General features: G+C 44.0%; 1 protein-coding gene across 1 annotated transcript; it reads left to right on the plus strand.

The window, feature by feature from the left end:
* Nucleotides 1-658: 658 nt before the first annotated feature.
* LOC129206752 (uncharacterized) lies at nt 659-6,326 on the plus strand. Its single transcript, XM_054826550.1, has 3 exons — nt 659-2,143; nt 2,288-5,724; nt 5,832-6,326. Exons 1-2 carry the CDS (start codon nt 659-661, stop codon nt 5,459-5,461), a joined length of 4,659 nt encoding a protein of 1,552 aa, XP_054682525.1. The 3' UTR covers nt 5,462-5,724; nt 5,832-6,326.
* The last annotated feature ends 13,268 nt before the right edge of the window (nt 6,327-19,594 follow it).

A 19,594-nucleotide genomic window follows, 5' to 3' on the forward strand; every position in this document is an offset into this window, starting at 1 on the left:
AGGAACAGGGCGGGGGCATTCGTTGTTTTTTTTTACAATGTTTGTCTTCCGGAGTAAGGGGTACGCATACTGAAGCCCTACTTCCCAGGAAGTGGCCGAACATCGCCTGCTGATGGGAAGTAGAGAATAATCTTTTGCTTTTTGCTTTGCTTCCGCGCGCGGCTTTTTTGCTTTAGCTACATTAAACTGCCTTTATCTCGACCCACGAGTTTGGGGTTGTTTTTTTTTTCCATCCTCCTTTCTCCCCTCCCTGCCTTACTGAAGAGGGGAGTGATAGAGCGGCTCTGGTGGGCACCTGGCCCCCAGCCAGGCTCAACCCACCACAGTCCTTTTTGGCGCCCAACGTGGGGCACGACAAAGGCAGTTTAGTATTAAGGGTGCTACAGCTATAGTAGTTATTAAGTTGCAAGCTCCTGTGCAGGTCACGGGGTTTGTTAGCTGTGCTGCTTATCTCTATTTTGCTAAACTTAGGAACATGCTGATACAAACAATGGCTGCTCTGTGGTTTGGCCTAGTGTTGATGATCTTACTGTGCTGGGGGAGCTATTTTGTGGGGAGGATGAAGGAACTTGGGAGCATGCTAGTACAAACAATGGTTATGTGCATGGCCCTGGCATCGTTGCTATTGCTGTGCTGGGGGAGCTATCTTGTGGACATGATGGGGGAATACATCTCTCTCTCTCTACCTGGGTTTGACGTGGATGGTTTCATTATGCAGGCTCCCAAGGTCCTTGTTCACCCTTATGTAAGCTCATTAATATTACTAATTAATACTGCTGGCATATTACGGGTGTTGTGGAGTTTGGTTTCGTCCTGGTTTAAGGGGAGACAACTTTTGAGTGAAGCAATAGTGAAACGTGCCCTGAGGCAGCCGGTCCCTGGGTGGCAGGGTGTATGGAAGGATTTGGGCAGGTTCCTAGGGCGATTATCACCTCCTATAGCCTGGGACTTCACACCCGAACAGGCAAGCAATCCCAGCAAACTGACGCGCCACCTGATAGAAGGGTGCCTTGCCTACCCCAACGAAAACCAACAGCTTCTAGCGCTGTATTGGGGCCTGGCCTGTGCCTATCGAGCCACAGTGCAGTACTCCCAGAGGACTGTGGTTGAGGAAGGCACCCAAACTGCAGCTGAGGACACCGTGGCTGAGATAGGGACACAAACAATGACAACTACAGTAATTGCCCCAGTAGTAAAAAAGAAACAGTGGACCAGGAGGTCAACAGGTCCATATCATCGACTAGTAAGGGAAGAGGAAGAAGAGGAGGAGAGGTTTGAGCAGGAAGCCGGTCCTTCAGCAAAGAAGTGGGAGGAAGGAGTGAGAGAAATCAGACAAGAAGCAGAAACTACCCGGTCTCTGACCTCATCCGAACTTCGAGATATGCGGAAAGATTACAGCCGCCAGCCTGGTGAGCGAATTGCTGCCTGGCTGCTTCGATGCTGGGATAATGGGGCCGACAGTCAGCAACTGGAAGGCAGGGAAGCCCAACAGCTGGGATCCCTCGCTAGAAACCGAGGAATTGAGAGGGGAATTGGAAAAGAGACAGCAATTTGCAGTCTCTGGAGACGGCTGCTTTCAAGTGTGAGGGCAAGATACCCATTCAAGGAAGATCTTGTCAACTTCCCAGGAAAGTGGACCACCGCAGATGAAGGCATCCAGTACCTGAGAGAACTAGCAGTGTTGGAAGTCATCTATAGTGATCTAGATGATGAGGAGGTCTCCAAAGATCCAGAGGATGTCCTGTGCACACGGGCCATGTGGAGGAAGGTGATTCAAAGTGCCCCAGCATCGTATTCTAACAGCTTGGCAGCAATGTATTTCCCAGATAGGGACACACCAACTGTGGAGAAGGTGTCTTCTTGGCTTCAGAACTTTGAAGAAAACCTCTGTACCTCCTCCTCCCTACGGGCCAGCACGTTGGCTGTCAGAGGTACCCCAAGAAATCAGTCATCTCCTGCTCCGGTCAGAGGGAAAGGGAGTCCCAGGTATATGTCACGTGGTACACTCTGGTTTTTCCTGCGTGACCAAGGGGAGGACATGAGGAAGTGGGATGGTGAACCCACCTTTAAGTTGGAAGCCCGTGTTCGTGAACTAAGAGGGAAGACAGCTGTTAAGAAGGGGACACCCAAGAAGGCCGTCAATGTAGTTGCTACAGAGACCCGAGAAGGCAAACAGCGATCTCCCAGATGTAAAACTAAAATCACCTCCCTTGATCCTGGTGAGGGGACTTCTGGTCTGTCACTGCGAGGGTCAGACAGTGAATACTCTGACCAGGAACAGGAATAGAGGGTCCCTGCCTTCGGCCAGGAGGAGGAAAGGGATGACCGGGTATACTGGACTGTGTGGATTCGATGGCCTGGCACATCAGACCCACAGAAGTATAAGGCTTTGGTAGACACTGGTGCACAGTGTACACTGATACCATCAGGGTATAGGGGCACAGAACCCATCCGGATCTCTGGAGTGACAGGGGGATGCCAAGAACTGTCCGTATTGGAGGCTGAGGTGAGCTTAACAGGGGACAAGTGGGAGAAGCACCCCATTGTGACTGGCCCAGAGGCCCCTTGTATCCTTGGCATAGATTACCTCAGGAGAGGGTACTTCAAGGACCCAAAGGGGTACCGATGGGCTTTTGGTGTAGCCACTGTGAATGCAGAGAAGATCAAACAGTTATCTACACTGTCTGGTCTCTCAGAAGATCCCTTTGTTGTGGGATTGCTGCAAGTTGAAGAACAACAGGTGCCAATTGCTACAAGGACAGTGCACCGGAGGCAATACCGCACAAATCGAGACTCCCTGGCTCCCATCCATGAGCTGATTCATCAACTGGAGAACCAGGGAGTCATCAGCAAGACTCATTCACCTTTTAATAGTCCCATATGGCCAGTGCAAAAGTCTGATGGAGGGTGGAGGTTAACAGTGGACTATCGTGGCCTGAATGAAGTGACACCACCACTGAGTGCTGCTGTACCAGACATGTTAGAGCTCCAATATGAACTGGAGTCAAAAGCAGCCAAGTGGTATGCTACAATTGACATCGCCAATGCATTCTTCTCAATTCCTTTGGCAGCCGAATGCAGGCCACAGTTTGCTTTCACTTGGAGAGGTGTCCAATACACCTGGAATCGATTGCCCCAGGGGTGGAAGCATAGTCCTACTATTTGTCATGGACTAATCCAAACTGCACTGGAAAAGGGTGGTGCCCCAGAACATCTACAATACATCGATGACATCATTGTGTGGGGTAATAAGGCAGAAGAAGTATTCAAGAAGGGAGAAAGAATAATTCAGATTCTTCTGAAAGCTGGTTTTGCCATAAAGAAAAGTAAGGTCAAGGGACCTGCACAAGAAATCCAGTTCTTGGGAATAAAATGGCAGGATGGACGCCGTCATGTGCCTATGGATGTGGTCAACAAGATAGCAGCTATGTCTCCACCAGCTAACAAGAAGGAGACACAAGCCTTCTTGGGCCTTGTGGGGTTCTGGAGAATGCATATTCCAGGTTATAGTCAGCTTGTGAGCCCTCTCTATCGAGTAACCCGGAAAAAGAACTATTTTGAATGGGGCCTTGAGCAACAACAAGCCTTTGAGCATATCAAACAGGAAATAGCTCGTGCTGTAGCTCTTGGGCCTGTCCGAACAGGACCAACTGTACAAAATGTACTCTACACTGCAGCTGGGGAGCACGGCCTTACCTGGAGCCTCTGGCAAAAAACAGCAGGAGAAACCCGAGGTCGACCATTAGGGTTTTGGAGCCGGGGGTATCGAGGATCAGAAGCCCACTACACCCCAACTGAAAAAGAGATCCTAGCAGCCTATGAAGGGATTCGAGCTGCTTCAGAAGTTGTTGGTACAGAAGCATCTCTCCTCTTGGCACCGCGATTGCCTGTGCTACATTGGATGTTCAAAGGAAACATGCCCTCTACACATCATGCAACCAGCGCTACGTGGAGTAAGTGGGTAGCACTAATCACGCAGCGAGCTCGACTAGGGAAACCCAATCACCCAGGAATCCTGGAAGAGATTATGGACTGGCCAGAAGGTAGAGATTTTGGAGCACTGCCTGAGGAGGTAGCTCGTGCCCAAGAGGCACCACCATATAATGAGTTACCAGAAGATGAAAGGCGTTATGCTCTATTTACTGATGGATCCTGTCGTGTTGTAGGAAACCATCGGAAGTGGAAAGCTGCTGTATGGAGTCCCACACGACAAGTCGTTGAGGCCACTGAAGGAGAAGGTGAGTCAAGTCAGTTCGCAGAAGTGAAAGCCATTCAGCTAGCCCTAAAGATTGCTGAACGAGAAAAGTGGCCAGTACTCTATCTCTATACTGACTCCTGGATGGTGGCAAATGCCCTATGGGGGTGGCTACAGCAGTGGAAGAAGACCAGTTGGCAGCGCAGGGGTAAACCCATCTGGGCTGCTGCATTGTGGCAGGACATTGCTGCCCGAGTAGAAAACATGGCTGTGAAGGTACGTCATGTAGATGCTCACGTACCCAAAAGCTGTGCCACTGAAGAACATCAAAACAATGAACAGGTAGACAAGGCTGCCAAAATTGAAGTAGCTCAAGTGGACCTGGACTGGGAGCGTAAGGGTGAGCTATTTGTAGCTCGATGGGCCCACGAAACATCAGGACATCTAGGGAGAGATGCAACATACAGATGGGCTCGTGATCGAGGGGTGGACCTGACCATGGAGGCCATCACACAAGTCACTCATGAATGTGAAATATGTGCTGCGATCAAGCGAGCGACACGAGTAAAATCTCCCTGGAATAGAGGGCGGTGGCTGGGTTTTCGATACGGTGAGGCCTGGCAGATTGACTATATTGGGCCACTGCCACGAACACGCCAAGGCAAGCGCTACATACTCACCATGGTGGAAGCAACTACTGGTTGGCTAGAGACATTTCCTGTAAACCATGCCACTGCCCGAAACACCATCCTAGGCCTTGAAAGACAAATTTTATGGCGACATGGTACCCCAGAAAGGATTGAATCAGACAATGGAACTCATTTTCGAAATAACGTCATAAGCTCATGGGCAAAGAAACATGGTATTGAGTGGGTGTATCACATCCCCTATCACCCACAAGCCTCTGGAAAGATCGAGAGATATAATGGACTGTTAAAGACTATGTTGAGGGCATTAGGTAATGGGGCATGGAAGCACTGGGATACAAATTTAGCAGAAGCCACTTGGCTGATTAATACCAGAGGATCTGCTAACCGTCCTGGTCCTGCCCAAACGAAACCCCTACATACTGTGGGAGGAGACAAGGTCCCTGTAGTACACATGGGAAAGTGGCTGGGGAAGGCGGTGTGGATTGCTCCTCCCATGGGAAAAGGCAAACCCATTTCTGGGATTGTCTTCGCTCAGGGACCTGGGTGTACTTGGTGGGTAATGCGGAAGGATGGGGAGACCCGGTGTGTGCCTCAAGGAGATTTAACCTTGGGGTAAAATAATCTGTAATGTGAGTTGTACGTTTTAGGAAGTAATGTAGAAGGAATGACCCAAACCAACGAAGAGCAAGTTTCACAAGGAGCCAGATGAATGCAACAACAGCCCGAAGCAAGCCGGTGTTGGTGCCCAACAACTGAACCTGAACAGCCATCCTGACAGATTGGGCCCAAGTCATAGTCGGTTCATGAACATCTGGAGGAGCAGAGGAAGCTCATGGAACGGGAGAGTAACATCCATCTATTAAAGGACTGGAGATTATAGTTAATAAGAACTAAATACAATGAAACGGTTATAAAATATATACATATATGTATTAAAGTGTGTGGAGCATGAGCATGACACAAATGGTATGGAATAAGGGGTGGAGATTGTATTGGGTCTAGCTGAGATGGAGTTAATTCTCCCCACAGCAGCCCTCATGGTGCTGTGCTGTGTATTGGTAGCTAGCAAACTGTTGATAACACACCAGTGTTTTGGCTACTACTGAGTAGTGCCAGCACACATCAAGGCTGTCTTTCCAACATTTCTTTTTCCCCAGCAGCACGCTGGGGGTGGGCAAGATCTTGGGAGGGGACACAGCTAGGACAGCTGACCCAAACTGACCAAAGAGATATTCCATACCATATGACGTCTGCTCAGCAATAAGAAACTGAGAATAGGGGGAGGAACAGGGCGGGGGCATTCGTTGTTTTTTTTTACAATGTTTGTCTTCCGGAGTAAGGGGTACGCATACTGAAGCCCTACTTCCCAGGAAGTGGCCGAACATCGCCTGCTGATGGGAAGTAGAGAATAATCTTTTGCTTTTTGCTTTGCTTCCGCGCGCGGCTTTTTTGCTTTAGCTACATTAAACTGCCTTTATCTCGACCCACGAGTTTGGGGTTGTTTTTTTTTTCCATCCTCCTTTCTCCCCTCCCTGCCTTACTGAAGAGGGGAGTGATAGAGCGGCTCTGGTGGGCACCTGGCCCCCAGCCAGGCTCAACCCACCACAGTACAAGATGCGAATAATTGCTCTGAGTTTAATTTAATTATGGTAGTAATCAACTAGAAAAGTCTGGGCATTATTTGTGGGCAGAATGAGATAGTAATTATAAGGAATTACCAAAGTTGCTAGCTCTCGAGGGATGGACACAAAGAAAAGTTATTGCCTGTGGAAATCTGAGAGTTTATATTGTAATCAGTCTTCATGTTTTCAGAGTTTCCTTGAAAAATTTTCTGCAGATTTGATCTAGGACTTTTTCCTCTGGATAGCAGGATAGAAAATCACATGTGTTTCGTTCACTGAGTTAAATGCAAAGTGCTTTAAGGATATAGTTAAGTTCTACCTAGAATCTTGTGTGACAGTATAAGTAGCTTAGGGCCAAGTTAATAATTTTGATACATTCACTTTTCTTTAATTTGTTTATTTATTTTGCATTGTGACATAAAATTTACACATTCTCACCCTGTATTTGAATCAGATTTCTGATGCCTTCAGGTCTGAGTTATCAATTAAGATCCATTCTTAAACAAAGCATTATTAAACCAGATCATAGTAAAGTGAGCTTTAGAACAAGATTAACTTGCTATGATTTATGCACCTTCTGCTGCAAGTTACATTTTTATTTTTCAGATTACCATGCAAAAGTTTTCTCTTACTCTTTTTTTTCTGTGTAAACTAAAACTTCACTTCTGCTTTTCAAGATTCTCACCATGGGACCAATTTGGCAGAAGTGCTTTCTGAGTAGGAGGTTTGGACTTGTTTTCAGGATAACTGAGGTATTTTTTTTCTTTACTTTTGTTAAATTTTGGTATTTTGCTAACCCTTTTGATGAGAACATAGGGACCTGCAAGAATAACTTTTCTCATGGAAATGGAAAAATTTCTGTTCTCTGCCATACATGGGAGTGGGGAGAAAATTATTCTCTTTGAAAAAGTGAACAAATGAATTCATAGAACTGTCCAGAATTCATATCCCTGAACAGGAGCTGGTTGTCCTTTTGTACAGTTCCTCTCAGATACTTCTCATTTTTCTAAGCTGTGTTCAGTCATTTCTAGAAGAGAATAAAACCCCCTAGTCATTAAGAAATTTACTATATGATACCCATGAATTAAAAACTAAATTGTGGATAGAGTACAGCAGTTCTGACATAATTTAATGATTATTTCTTGTGCATATACTAACAAATTTCTCGAAAACAAGGAAGTAAATTCATAAAAGTATGTTCATGTAGATAGGTATATCCACTCATTGAATGCTCTTCTCCTTGTTAAATCAGAGGTTAGGTTCTTGGCTTCCATTGCTTGCTAATGATCTGCTAATATGTCCTTAGAGAGCTCTTGTCTTTCAGTTGGCTCACCTGAAAAATGCCTGCTGAGGAAGCAAAAGTGAGGAAAAGCGTTTTCTAAATTGTATCGAAATCCTCCTATGAAAAGTTAAGTATATGAAAGATAAGTCTGTGGAACAATAAGTGCATTTAAAAAAAACCCCAAAACCAAAGATTTACTTGTGTAGGATATGCAATTTTATTTTCAGTGTTTATGTATCGCTGTATATACCTCTAAGCTGCTGGGTCCAGGGCCTTAAATCAGTGGGGTTGCCACCTAACTGGCAAGAGAAAGGTACTTCAACCTCAGTAAAATTTCCTCTCTTTCACATCCCAACTCTCAGAATTTTTCATTTGGAGAACTTCCAAGAGCTGCAGCTCACCATTTGAGAAGGGATCCATTTCACTTGGACAACAGAATGAAATGATTACACGTGGTGATGGGGTCAATAATCAGTAAGCTTTGCTCATAGACAAATTCCCTGTCCACGTATTTGCACTCTGGTTAAGGTTGTAGTCCTGAGGTCACATGCAAACTCATTCCTCAAAAGCCCAGCAAACTATAGAACTGGTCTAACACCTTGTGAAGGGAGATTTTAACAACTTGATTTGTCTCAGATACGAGGAGCGGAGACTATTCTTCGCTGCCCAAGACTTGTTAGGTGAGATTCCAAATTCAGCTGACAACGACAGACTAACTTTTGAGGTATGGCTCTTGTTTTGAAAATAAGAGCATTAATTTAACTATCATGTTAAATATCATCATCCTTCCTTCTGGAGTAGCAATAAAATATATGAATACTACTGAGAAGACCTATACTGTGGGCCAGTGGAGCACCAAGACCTTGATCCACAGTTAAAATACCTACCTTAAGCAGCCTTAACTTAAAATAAACCTATTTGCTAATACAATTTCTAGGTTTCCAGTTTACTAAGTCTATTACCAAATTAACTTTGTAATAAAGTGATAGAAAGCTTCTTTTTTTTTTTTTTAAAGATAAAATTAGTTGTTCTTTTATTCCGTTTATTCTCACATAAGGAGTCCCTAAAAATGACATAGTTGATTTTGCTTTGCAAAAAGTACTTTGAAGAGATAAACATTTTTATTCCAGAAACTTCTTTTCACTATGGTCCCAATGTTAAGCCCACAAGGAGTCTATGGATATTATCCACCCACCAAAACAGGTATTCAGTTAGGCCCTTAAGGTTTGGATACATATGTTAAGAGCTCACTATCAGACTATCGCTCAGGTCTTTGTCAGAGGGCAGGACTTTGGAATTTGCATTGTACTTTCAAAATGAAGCGTATTGAATGGCACACATGCTGACTGCTAAAACTTACAAAGCATTCCTATAAATCGGTGCTTGCTGTATATGAAGGTACTATATGAAATATATACCTGTTAGGCTTTTCAGAACATGTGTCTTTAATCTGGGTGTAATATTTAGAGCGATACAAAGAGCAGCAACAGGAAACTTGATTCTCGATGTACTTCTTCTGACTGTAGGGAACTATATCTAATCTTCGACCTGAAATCAGCAGCAGTAAAACTGCCCCGGAGACGTCTTAATTTCAATGGAGTTTTAAAAAAGTAATTAAAGTGAGGACATCAGGGTTATTCCAGCATTCCTCTAGAAAGTGTAATGAGATCATTAACTTCCGGACAGAGATCTGAGGCAGTGGCAGAACATTTTATTGACTGTATAATGAGAAGCAGAAGATTTGAGTTTTCTTTCATTTGCACTGTAGAAATTAGCAATATGCTATCTGGTATAAAAGAAATAATGGCAGTATAACTTCAAAGAGACTAAAACCAATAATTTCTAATAGACAAGCGCCTGTTCTGGAAAACGAAAAATTTCTGGTGTTTAATTTAGGCTGAAATACAGGGCAAAACTGTAATTCTGTAAATACTATAATTTTTCAATCTACCTCCAAATACTGTATGTGAGAGAATACATTGAAAATGTTGTTGATAACAATACCGTCATTTTAGACATCATCATTTTCAACACTAAATGCTAAATATGTAACCTTTTTTCTATAATGGAGTGGAGCATTTTGAAACCGTCAGGATGACTGAGTTCTAAAAACGCCTTTGTGCATTTATGCCTGGCTTCATCCTTTACGGTCTGTCTTAAAAATGTGTTATTGACTACTTTCTAAGTATGATCAGACCTTATTTCAAAGTCTTTGAAATTTGCCTCAGAAGCTGTGTCTTGTGTAGGATACAGCATTGTCATCTGGGAGCACAGTGACTGTCACCTGCTACCTGGGTATCGGTTAGGTTCTTCCTCTTTCATGGCACAAACAAAGCCTTTTACACTCCTCCCTCCTTTTTTGTTTACTTGTGAGGAGATGTATTACCTGATTTATCATAAGAGAGACACACTGAAAAATCGTAGTGGTATTAACAGTTTCCAGTCGTACGACAGCTTAGTGGAAGATGTCAGCAAATTTTTGTTAACAGCACTACTTACTTCTGTAAAAAAAAAGAAAGTGACTGCTTTACAAGAGCCTATGTGTTTTGAAAAATTATCCTCCAAGGCTGTGTTGTGATTTTGCTCAAAATGTATTGCTTAGCATTGTTCAACAAATACATATCATTGCCTTTTCTGTTTCCTGGAGATACTTGTTTATTTATAGCCATGAAAATAAGTTCTGTTAGGGAGCAATGTTTTCCCACTCTGCAGACTTAGAGGATCTGAGAGAGGTTCTTACTTGCGAACTACGAAGTCAGGAATGTCAGCTACCAATACAGAATGTGTTCACCTTGGAGCTGGAGGTTTTCTGCAGAACACGTCAATAAAATCATCTTTTAACGGCCACCCGTTCCAGCACGCAAGTGTGCTGTACACGCATCCTGTTTCTCACACCGCAATACTTTCAAATATCAGAGTTCTTTATTGAAATCATGGTCAACCATATTAAGATATGATTTCAGGTAATTGTAATGGAAATAATATTTATAAAATACCTGCCTGACTAAAGGTTATGCTGCTGTACAAAATCCATGTTTTCCTAGGAGGTAAGTCAACTCCTTTGTTGGTGTCGTGGTTTAACCCAGAAGGCAGCTAAAACAACCACACAGAAGTTTGCTCACTCCCTGACACACACTGTGGGATGGGGGAGAGACTCAAAAAGAAAAAAAAAATGGTAAAACTTGTGGGTTGAGGTAAAGACAGTTTAATAGGACAGAAAAAGAAGACAATAGTAATAATAATGATAAAAGAATATAAAAAACAATTCATGCATGGCACTATTGCTCACCAACCGCAGCTGATACTCAGCTAGTTCTCAAGCCGAGCTGCCTCCTGGCCCACCTCCCAGTTATATATGGAGCATGATGTCATATGGTATGGAATATCCCTTTGGCCAGTTGGGGTCAGCTGTCCTGGCTCTGTCCCCTTCTCGTTGGCAGGGCAGTAGGAGAAGCTGAAAAGTCCTTGACTGCTTGGCACCAATGAAAACATCAGTGTGTTTTCAACATTATTCTCATCCTAAATCAAAACTACAACACTATACCTGCTGCTAGTAGGAAAATTAACTCCATCCGTGCCAAAACCAGGACAGTTGGCAGATTTATAAAGTGATACTGGTTCTGCAGGTCCTAGTAGTTTTCCACAGAGGAAATAATTTCACTGTTTCAGATTACAAGTGCTACAATTCATAACCAAGATGTTATTTGGTAATGCCAGTCTTATAAAATCTGCTGCATTCTGCTTAAAACTCATCTATCTACTGTACACATTTTATTTACACCAGAGTGTGACAGCTCTCTCCTGCTCTATCTTATGCAGCCAGCCAGCCTGATCTGTGGTCAGGGATCAAGGATGTGTCTGAAGGACAAGGTTCTGCATCTGGGTTGGGACACCCCCCAGTATCAATACAGGCTGGGCGAGGAATGGATTGAGAGCAGCCCTGAGGAGAAGGACTTGGCGGTCTTGGTTGATGAGAAGCTCAACATGAGCCGGCAGTGTGCGCTTGCAGCCCAGAAAGCCAACCGTGTCCTGGGCTGCATCAAAAGAAGTGTGACCAGCAGGTCGAGGGAGGTGATCCTGCCCCTCTACTCCGCTCTTGTGAGACCCTACCTGGAGTACTGGGTCCAGCTCTGGGGGCCCCAGTACAGGAGAGACATGGAGCTGTCAGAGCGGGTCCAGAGGAGGGCCACGAAGCTGATCAGAGGGCTGGAGCACCTCTCCTATGAGGACAGGCTGAGAGAGTTGGGATTGTTCAGCCTGGAGAAGAAGAGCCTCCAGGGAGACCTTTCTAGCAGCCTTCAAGTACTTAAAGGGGGCTTATATGAAAGATGGGGACAAACTTTTTAGCAGGGCCTGTTGCAATAGGACAAGAGGTAATGGTTTTAAACTAAAAGAGGGTAGATTTAGACTAGGTATAAGGAAAAATTTTTTTTACAATGTGTAAAAAAGATGTCCCTGCTCATTGCAGGTGGGTTGGACTAGATGACTTTCAAATGTCCCTTCCAATTCAAACTATTCTATGATTCTATGATTCTATGAAATGTGTTTGCTTGATCAATAACAAACTGAGCTGGAACACTGTCTGAATCAGCGTTTGATTTTAAACAACTGTTAAAATATTGTTTCAGTGAGCTTGGTATTCTGAAGAAGTATTGGTTGAACTGAAAACTGGTGTTCATGCTTAAACATGAAGCAGGTTGTGTTCCTGCAATACTGTGCCCTTACAGAGTTCAGTACTGCAAGAAACACCCCCCCAACATTAGACCACTACGCCTCTCTTCGAGACTGTTGAGTCATTGGCAGCCTGATTTTGTTTAGGAAAGGAAAATTGAAGCCTCTTGATGTGGTTTCTAATTTTTCTACTGAAATACAGAGTCAAATAAAGGGCAAGATTGAAAATTTTCCAGTAAAATAGAGTGGCCTAATTAACCATTGCTCCAAAACTAGGACAATGCCAAACAACTGTAGCTCTGAAATACATACTATTTTCAAGCATCGTCTCAGGATTCATGGCAGAAAATTCCTCTGTGACAAGTATGACCAGCCATCACTCGTACAAGCACGGTCACTAGGCAGTGAGCAACATCTCCCTGCTCAGCGGAAGCGTCAGGACCAGAGGAAGTGAGTCATGACTGACTTTCCGAGGAACAGTATGAAACAAACGGGCAGCAAGTGGGGATGCCAGGTGCGGCTTTTAGTGTCAAGGGCCCAGAAAAGTCATCTGGTTCCCACAATGGTATCTTGCTTGCGGTTTTCTTTCCTGATGTGATGACTCTCATCTTTGTCTTCTGATGCTTACAGAGTATTTCATAGGGCCTAGCAACGAAACAAATATTTCAAAGAAGCTGGAAAAGTGAAGGTATGCTGTAGGTTTGATGTTTCTGGTACTTATGATTACTTGTTAAGGACAGCAAAGTTAGCCAAAGATATGCCTAATCATAGAGTCACAGAAGAAACTCCTGTCCTCTGGCAAAACTGTGGCATACCGAAGAGTAAACAACCCTCCTGATAGCCTGCTTGCTGCATGGTGCTGTAGCCTGTTAGACCTGTATGAAACGTTGAACTTCAGTACCATAGGCAGTCCTACTTTTCAATATTTTGTTACCTTCCAAATAAGGAAGAAGGAATGAATTTGAGCTTTTTGTGTGTTAAACAAATTGTTCCAAAATATTTAGTTTCAGTCCTGCTGAAATTATTATTTTTTTACCTTGTCATTTTAACTTGTACATTTGTAATTTTTTGAAGTGAAGAACTTGTAAACATGAGATGTCTGATCCTGTAGAAATGAATGTTTTACTTTGGTCAAAATAATGTATTTTCATAGAATCATAGAATCACAGAATGGTTTGGGTTGGAAGGGACCTCAAAGATCATCTAGTTCCAAACCCCCTGCTGTGGGCAGGGACACCCTCCAGGTTGCCCAAAGCCTCATCCAAACTGGCCTTGAACACTTCCAGGGATGGGGCCTCCAAAACCTCTCTGGGCAACCTGTTCCAGTGCCTCACCACCCTCACAGTAAAGAATTTCTTTCTAACATCTCATCTAAATAGCCCCTCCTTCAACTTGAACCCATTACCCCTTTTCCTGTCACTACACTCCCTCATAAACAGTCCCTCACCAGCTTTCCTGTAGGCCCCTTCAGGTACTGGAAGGCTGCTATAAGGTCTCCCTGGAGCGTTCTTTTCTCCAGGCTGAACAATCCCAACTCTCTCAGCCTGTCCTCATAAGAGGGGTGCTCTAGCCCTCTGATGAGCTTTGTGGTCCTTCTCTGGACTCGCTCCAACAGCTCCATGTCTCTCCTGTACTGGGGTCCCCAGAGCTGGATGCAGTACTCCAGGTAGGGTCTCACAAGAGTGGAGCAGAGGGGCAGGATCACCTCCCTCGACCTGCTGGTCACACCTCTTTTGATGCAGCCCAGGACAGGGTTGGCTTTCTGGGCTGCAAGCGCACACTGCTGGCTCATGTTGAGCTTCTCATCAATCAATAACCCCAAGCCCTTCTCCTCAGGGCTGCTCTCAACCCATTCCTTGCCCAGCCTATAGCTGTGCTTGGGATGGCACCAACCCACGTGCAGGACCTTGCATGTGGCCTTGTTGAACTTCATGCAGTTCTCACGGGCCCACCTCTCAAGCCTGTGAAGTTCCCTCTGGATGGCATCCCTTCTCTCCAGTGTGTCGACCGCACCACACAGCTTGGGTGTCGTCGGCAAACTTGCTGAGGGTGCACTCGATCCCACTGTCCATGTTGCTGACAAAGATGTTGAACAGTGCCAGTCCCAGTACCGACCCCTGAGAATCACTTTCTTGGATCTAGTTATTACAGTAATTTCCTGTGAAATGTGAACAAAATTGATCCAGTTCACAGTATAGTTGGATAGGCTGGCAGTGTCACTGTTCAGTGTTACCACTGGCTTGACACCCAGCAAGCAGAGGACTTCCCTGCCTCTTCAGTACACAAGAGGGAATAAAATTCTGTATTGGGCTGGGGACTGTCATACTCTGGAGGGAGGCAAAGTAGGAGAGCCATGAAGACTCCTTCAGTTGAGCTGTTTGACAAAAGACTTGATAATGGGCAAAGTGGGGCCTGGCATGGAGGATGTGGGGTCTGGGCAGAGATGTGGCCCCCACTGGCACGAGAAAGGGATGAAGTTTCTTGGTTGTGCTGATAGGGCTGATCCTAGAGACTCACTTGAGACTCATGGCTGTCTTAATTTCTAATCAAATACTCAGTGCTTTTGACATAAGCAGTATGTGAATTATCTTAGTAAAGAACTCTATTATTTGAAGTGTGAAAACCCTTCGGGAGCTTCGCCAGTGGCACCCAGGGTTTGGTGGCAGTATCTCTTTCTGCTGAGACCACAAAAAACCTAGCCCACTGACACCCCTTGGGGGGGATTGAGGTTCCACAGCGCTTGCAGAGACAGCCACCTCCTTATGCGGCTGCCAGCCACTTCTTTAAGAAATTGCCATTGAATTGTGGTCGGGCATTTTTTTCATGGATGACTTCTGTTAACTTTATCTGACATTAGGTGGATATTTTAGAAATTAAGCCTTCTGTGAAAAAAAAACCCAACCACAAAACCAAACACAAAATCATCCAGACAAACCCATGCAGTTCTGAGCCCTCACATTTGTAAAGAAAAGCATTGAGGAATGTGAAGTGGCACTGATACAGCAGTGCTTTCCTGAGTTGGTCATCTGATGCAGTTCTTGGTACATGTGCCAATGGATATTCTTTCATCTATTTAGCTTTGACCTAATATTACCATAACTTTCTTAACATTCTTAGCCTTTTTAAACAGCATTCCCAAATATGGTTATCTGACAAATCCACACTTTCCACAGAAATATTAAAAACTCTGAATCCAGATGATTTCTCTAACTTTCTGTTTTGCCTCATCAGTCCAGATAATTTGTCTACGGTAGCCAGCAGTTCTAAGAATCAGAGTTCAGTCTGTAAACAAAGTTTTAATTAAGACTTCCAAGTGCTTCCAACAACCATGTATCTCAGGAAATATTTGGGATTCAAACAGCTGGGATGTTTGATTTGGATTTTTTTTCAAATGAATGAATCCATTCATTTGGGATTCATTTTCAAGTCTTCATATTTCCTTTGATTACAATGGCCCAGTAACAACCTGTAATGACGGTTTTAGTTACAGACATACAAAACTGACATCTTAGTGCCATCATAGCATTGATAACAGTAAAGCACACCAAAAATTAGGATTTTTTTTTTAAAAGGTACTCTTTTCTGCATGTGCTGGACACCCTGACTTAGTCCTATAGCAGAGGGCATAGGATTCTGAGTTTTAACTGGATTGCCAGTTGTTTTCATGTCTGCTATTGGCTGTTATAAAAGCAACTTCTATCCATCCTGATAGATATTAAGCAATAACAGAGGATTTTTTTTTGTCCCTATTAATTATTCTTTTTTTCAGCCTCATTAAAAATATTAGAATATAGGGATACTGAAGGCAGAGTAAAAAGTGTTGAAAGCATGTCTATAAAAAATTCTGTGAAGGACCTGGTTTGAAATGTCAGTATTTAGCTCCATTTGGTACGTACAATTTAAAGTATTTCTGAAGCCCAACAGGCAAAGAGGGAGTATGGCATTTCTTGCCCATCCACTTTCTCACTGGCATCTCCTGTCCTTCTTGTTTGTACCCTTTTGCCTCCAGGGTGATTTTCATATGCAGCAGCACAAAGGCAGATTAAAGATAATTTTGGTGCTTTATACACTTTTTCATGCTTTGGGAAGCTAATCATGGACTTTACCTTTCACATCAGGGTGCAGCTAGGGCTGGCTGCTCCCTGAGGGCTGGAGAGCTGTCAGCTGAGTGCAATGCCACGGCCAGCTGGGCAGGGACCAGTGGCTGGTGTCCCACCACCAGCCAGGGAGCAGGACAGACCCAGAGGTGGCATCCAGCTTCAGCACAGAGCCTAGGTCATCGGGCAAGTGTGTGGTGACAGGGCAGGCCCCACGTCTGGAAGCCAGGATGTCAAGCGGCACGACAGAGTCAGGATCAGGGCCAGCGATCACCAGGTGGATCCATGGTGATGAGGTGGGTCTGAGGTCAAGCTGTGTTTCAGTCTGTGGGTAAGAGTCCAGACGAGTGGGGCCCATGGCGGGGCAGGGCAGGACTGTGGGGACCTGGAGCCCAGCACTGCTGGGGCATCACTGGAGCAGGGACTGACAGCCCCACGGGATGAAATGGGATCCTGGGCTGTGGGCAGGGTGGTCAGGGCACATAAGGCATATTGGTGTCCTCCAGACCCTGACATCACATGCGTTAGCAGAATATGTTAGAAAGAGGAATGAAAAAATCTAAAGAATCGGAAAGCTCTTAACCTGTTTTTGGACTGTTAGTGACCAAGCAGTCCTTGCTCACCCAAGCTTGGAAAAGAAGCACGGTTCAGGGAAATAACTGGGGATTTCTCAGAACCCTTTCCTTTCCCAGGACCTTTCAGGCACACTGATATCTTTGCCATCCGAGTTTGCCGTCAGGTTTTCTCATTGCCCAGTGTTTAATAACAGATCAAGTGAGGAGAGACTAGAAAGTCTGGGACTCTTCAGTTTGGAGAGGAGATAGCTCGGAGGGTCAGCTGAAAAAGTTTCACAGAATTACGAAAATAGTGAAGATGTGACAGTGTTGGTCACTGCTGTGTATGAACCAGAGGACTTTCAAAGGAACCAGTAGGAGACTGGTTTAAAATAGGTAAAAGGACAAAAATACTTCTTTACACCATAGGTAGTAAACTGCTGGCCACTGCTGCCACACACATTGCGGATACAGAGAGGATTTGCTGGTTCAGCAGCGATTAGATGAATCTGTGGATGACCAGTCCATATACTGAATATTAATTCAATTAATTTGAAAGCTTCAGGTCCATTCGCTGGATTTAAACTCATTAGGGAAGTCAGAGAGAGTACACACACGTATCATTGGCAGATTATGTGACCAACTGTCCGCACTGAAACACTGGATTGTGACCAACTGTCACGGCTCTTAAATCTTCTCTAGCTGCATACTATGACTGCTAAAGTGACACTTGCAATGACCTGCTGGAGCTCTGTTCTGGATAGTTTTCAAATCTAACTGTATTCAGATATCCATAATTATGTGAGTCAAATATTCAAGACAGAGAGCAGATAACAGGGATGGAGGGGAAAGAAAAAAAAAAAAAAGAGAGAGATCAAAGGAGGACTTGAAAAATACAGCAAAAGAGGAGGCAAAAGGAACAGAGATCATGAAAAGCAGGGCAAGGCAAAATAAGAAGGACGATGAAGAAGGGAATATAACCCCCACCTCTACCTGAAGTCATGGGAGATCTTTTCTTCCTCATAACCGTCACTTCCCTACATGTTCTGGCTCTGCATAGTGAGAGATTGAGTCTTTTCTGTCTTTTAATGAATCTGTGGAATGTAGGATTAGAGAGTGGCCATCATGTATGGGCTAAGCAGTCCTGAGGTGGGGACAGGACCTATATCCAATCTTTGTTCTTCTCATTATATCGTGTGGCAAGTTAGAAAACTACACCTTCTTACAATTATTTTACAATAAATTCAGTTGAAGTAGAATGAAACCTGATGAAACAGCTATTATCTTAAATAAAGGAGAGCTGGTTTTGCGGGTTTCAGATAAGAATAATAACTCCACCTAATCATTTTATAGAGTACAGACACTGCAGCACCCTTTATTTGGGAGGGAAAAAATCCCCAACAAAACCCCAAAGAAATGGAAAAAACCCGAAAACCTTTAAAAGAAATGTCCTCTTTAATATGGATATAGCTTTTATCTTATTTAAAACCATTTGACTATATCTTGCCTGTCTATTGATTAGACAGAGGAAAATTTGATGGGTTTGTTTTCTTAACTTACTCAGATGAAAAGTGAATGACTGAACAAGTAATGTGGCTGCTTGCTCCCTCGATCTGTGTTCAGTAATACCAAAATGGGCTTACTTTTGGCTGAGGGAAAATATTTGCACAACAAATGAGTGGGCAGCCACTGTGTCCAATACCAGGAGTCAGCCATCTGGATTTAGCATCAGGTGCCCGAAGAAAGAACAGAAAAGCTCTTTGTCCTACATAAATCTCCAGAGAAAGTTTTGATCCAGGTCCTCAGTCGGATGCTGCTTTGGATACTGCTGAAAGCTTACCTTCAATTGTTTATTAGTGTTGTCTGCTTCTGGATTTGCAATGATCCTGCCATTCTGTTCCTATGGTTGGGGTGTTTGTTTTCTCTTCATTTGTCAAATCAATATTGCCAGAGGAAATACTAACCTTCAGTGACCTACGGATATCTTTATATCTTCCCTGTCAAGCTGTACAGAAACTCAGGGAACAAAGAACCCTCTTTTTCAGTCCCATTCCTTTGCCAGAATATTTCTATGTTTTCTGGGAGGGACCAGCAAGATATTCAATGAGAAACTGCCAGATAAGACAAGCTGTCACTTAACACAGATCTTATTGATTCAATCAGGAGGGAGGATTTCTTTTGTCAGGTAGAACTGCTACTTTCAGACCAAAAATCTCAGTTTAAATATCATCAGGAGCTACTGTCCAGGAAGGGTACGCTGGGAGATTAAACGCCGGATGGGGGGAGTCCACTAAATCATTAAGTCTGCTGGAGTGTCTGGTCATCATTCGACAGACACTGCTGGGATGCATGGTGTAATAAAGTTCAAGCATTCTAACAGAGATTCCTTACTGGGACCACAACGCAAAAGTATTTTTTTTTTTTTTCTAATAATGTATTGCCAGAAATATCTGAGCTGTTATTTTTATCTTTTTTTTTAAAAGCCTCTAAAATTATGCTAAAACCATATGACTTGCAGAGATG

The sequence above is a fragment of the Grus americana genome, chromosome 5 (assembly GCF_028858705.1).
Source record: "Grus americana isolate bGruAme1 chromosome 5, bGruAme1.mat, whole genome shotgun sequence".
Lineage (NCBI taxonomy): Eukaryota > Metazoa > Chordata > Aves > Gruiformes > Gruidae > Grus > Grus americana.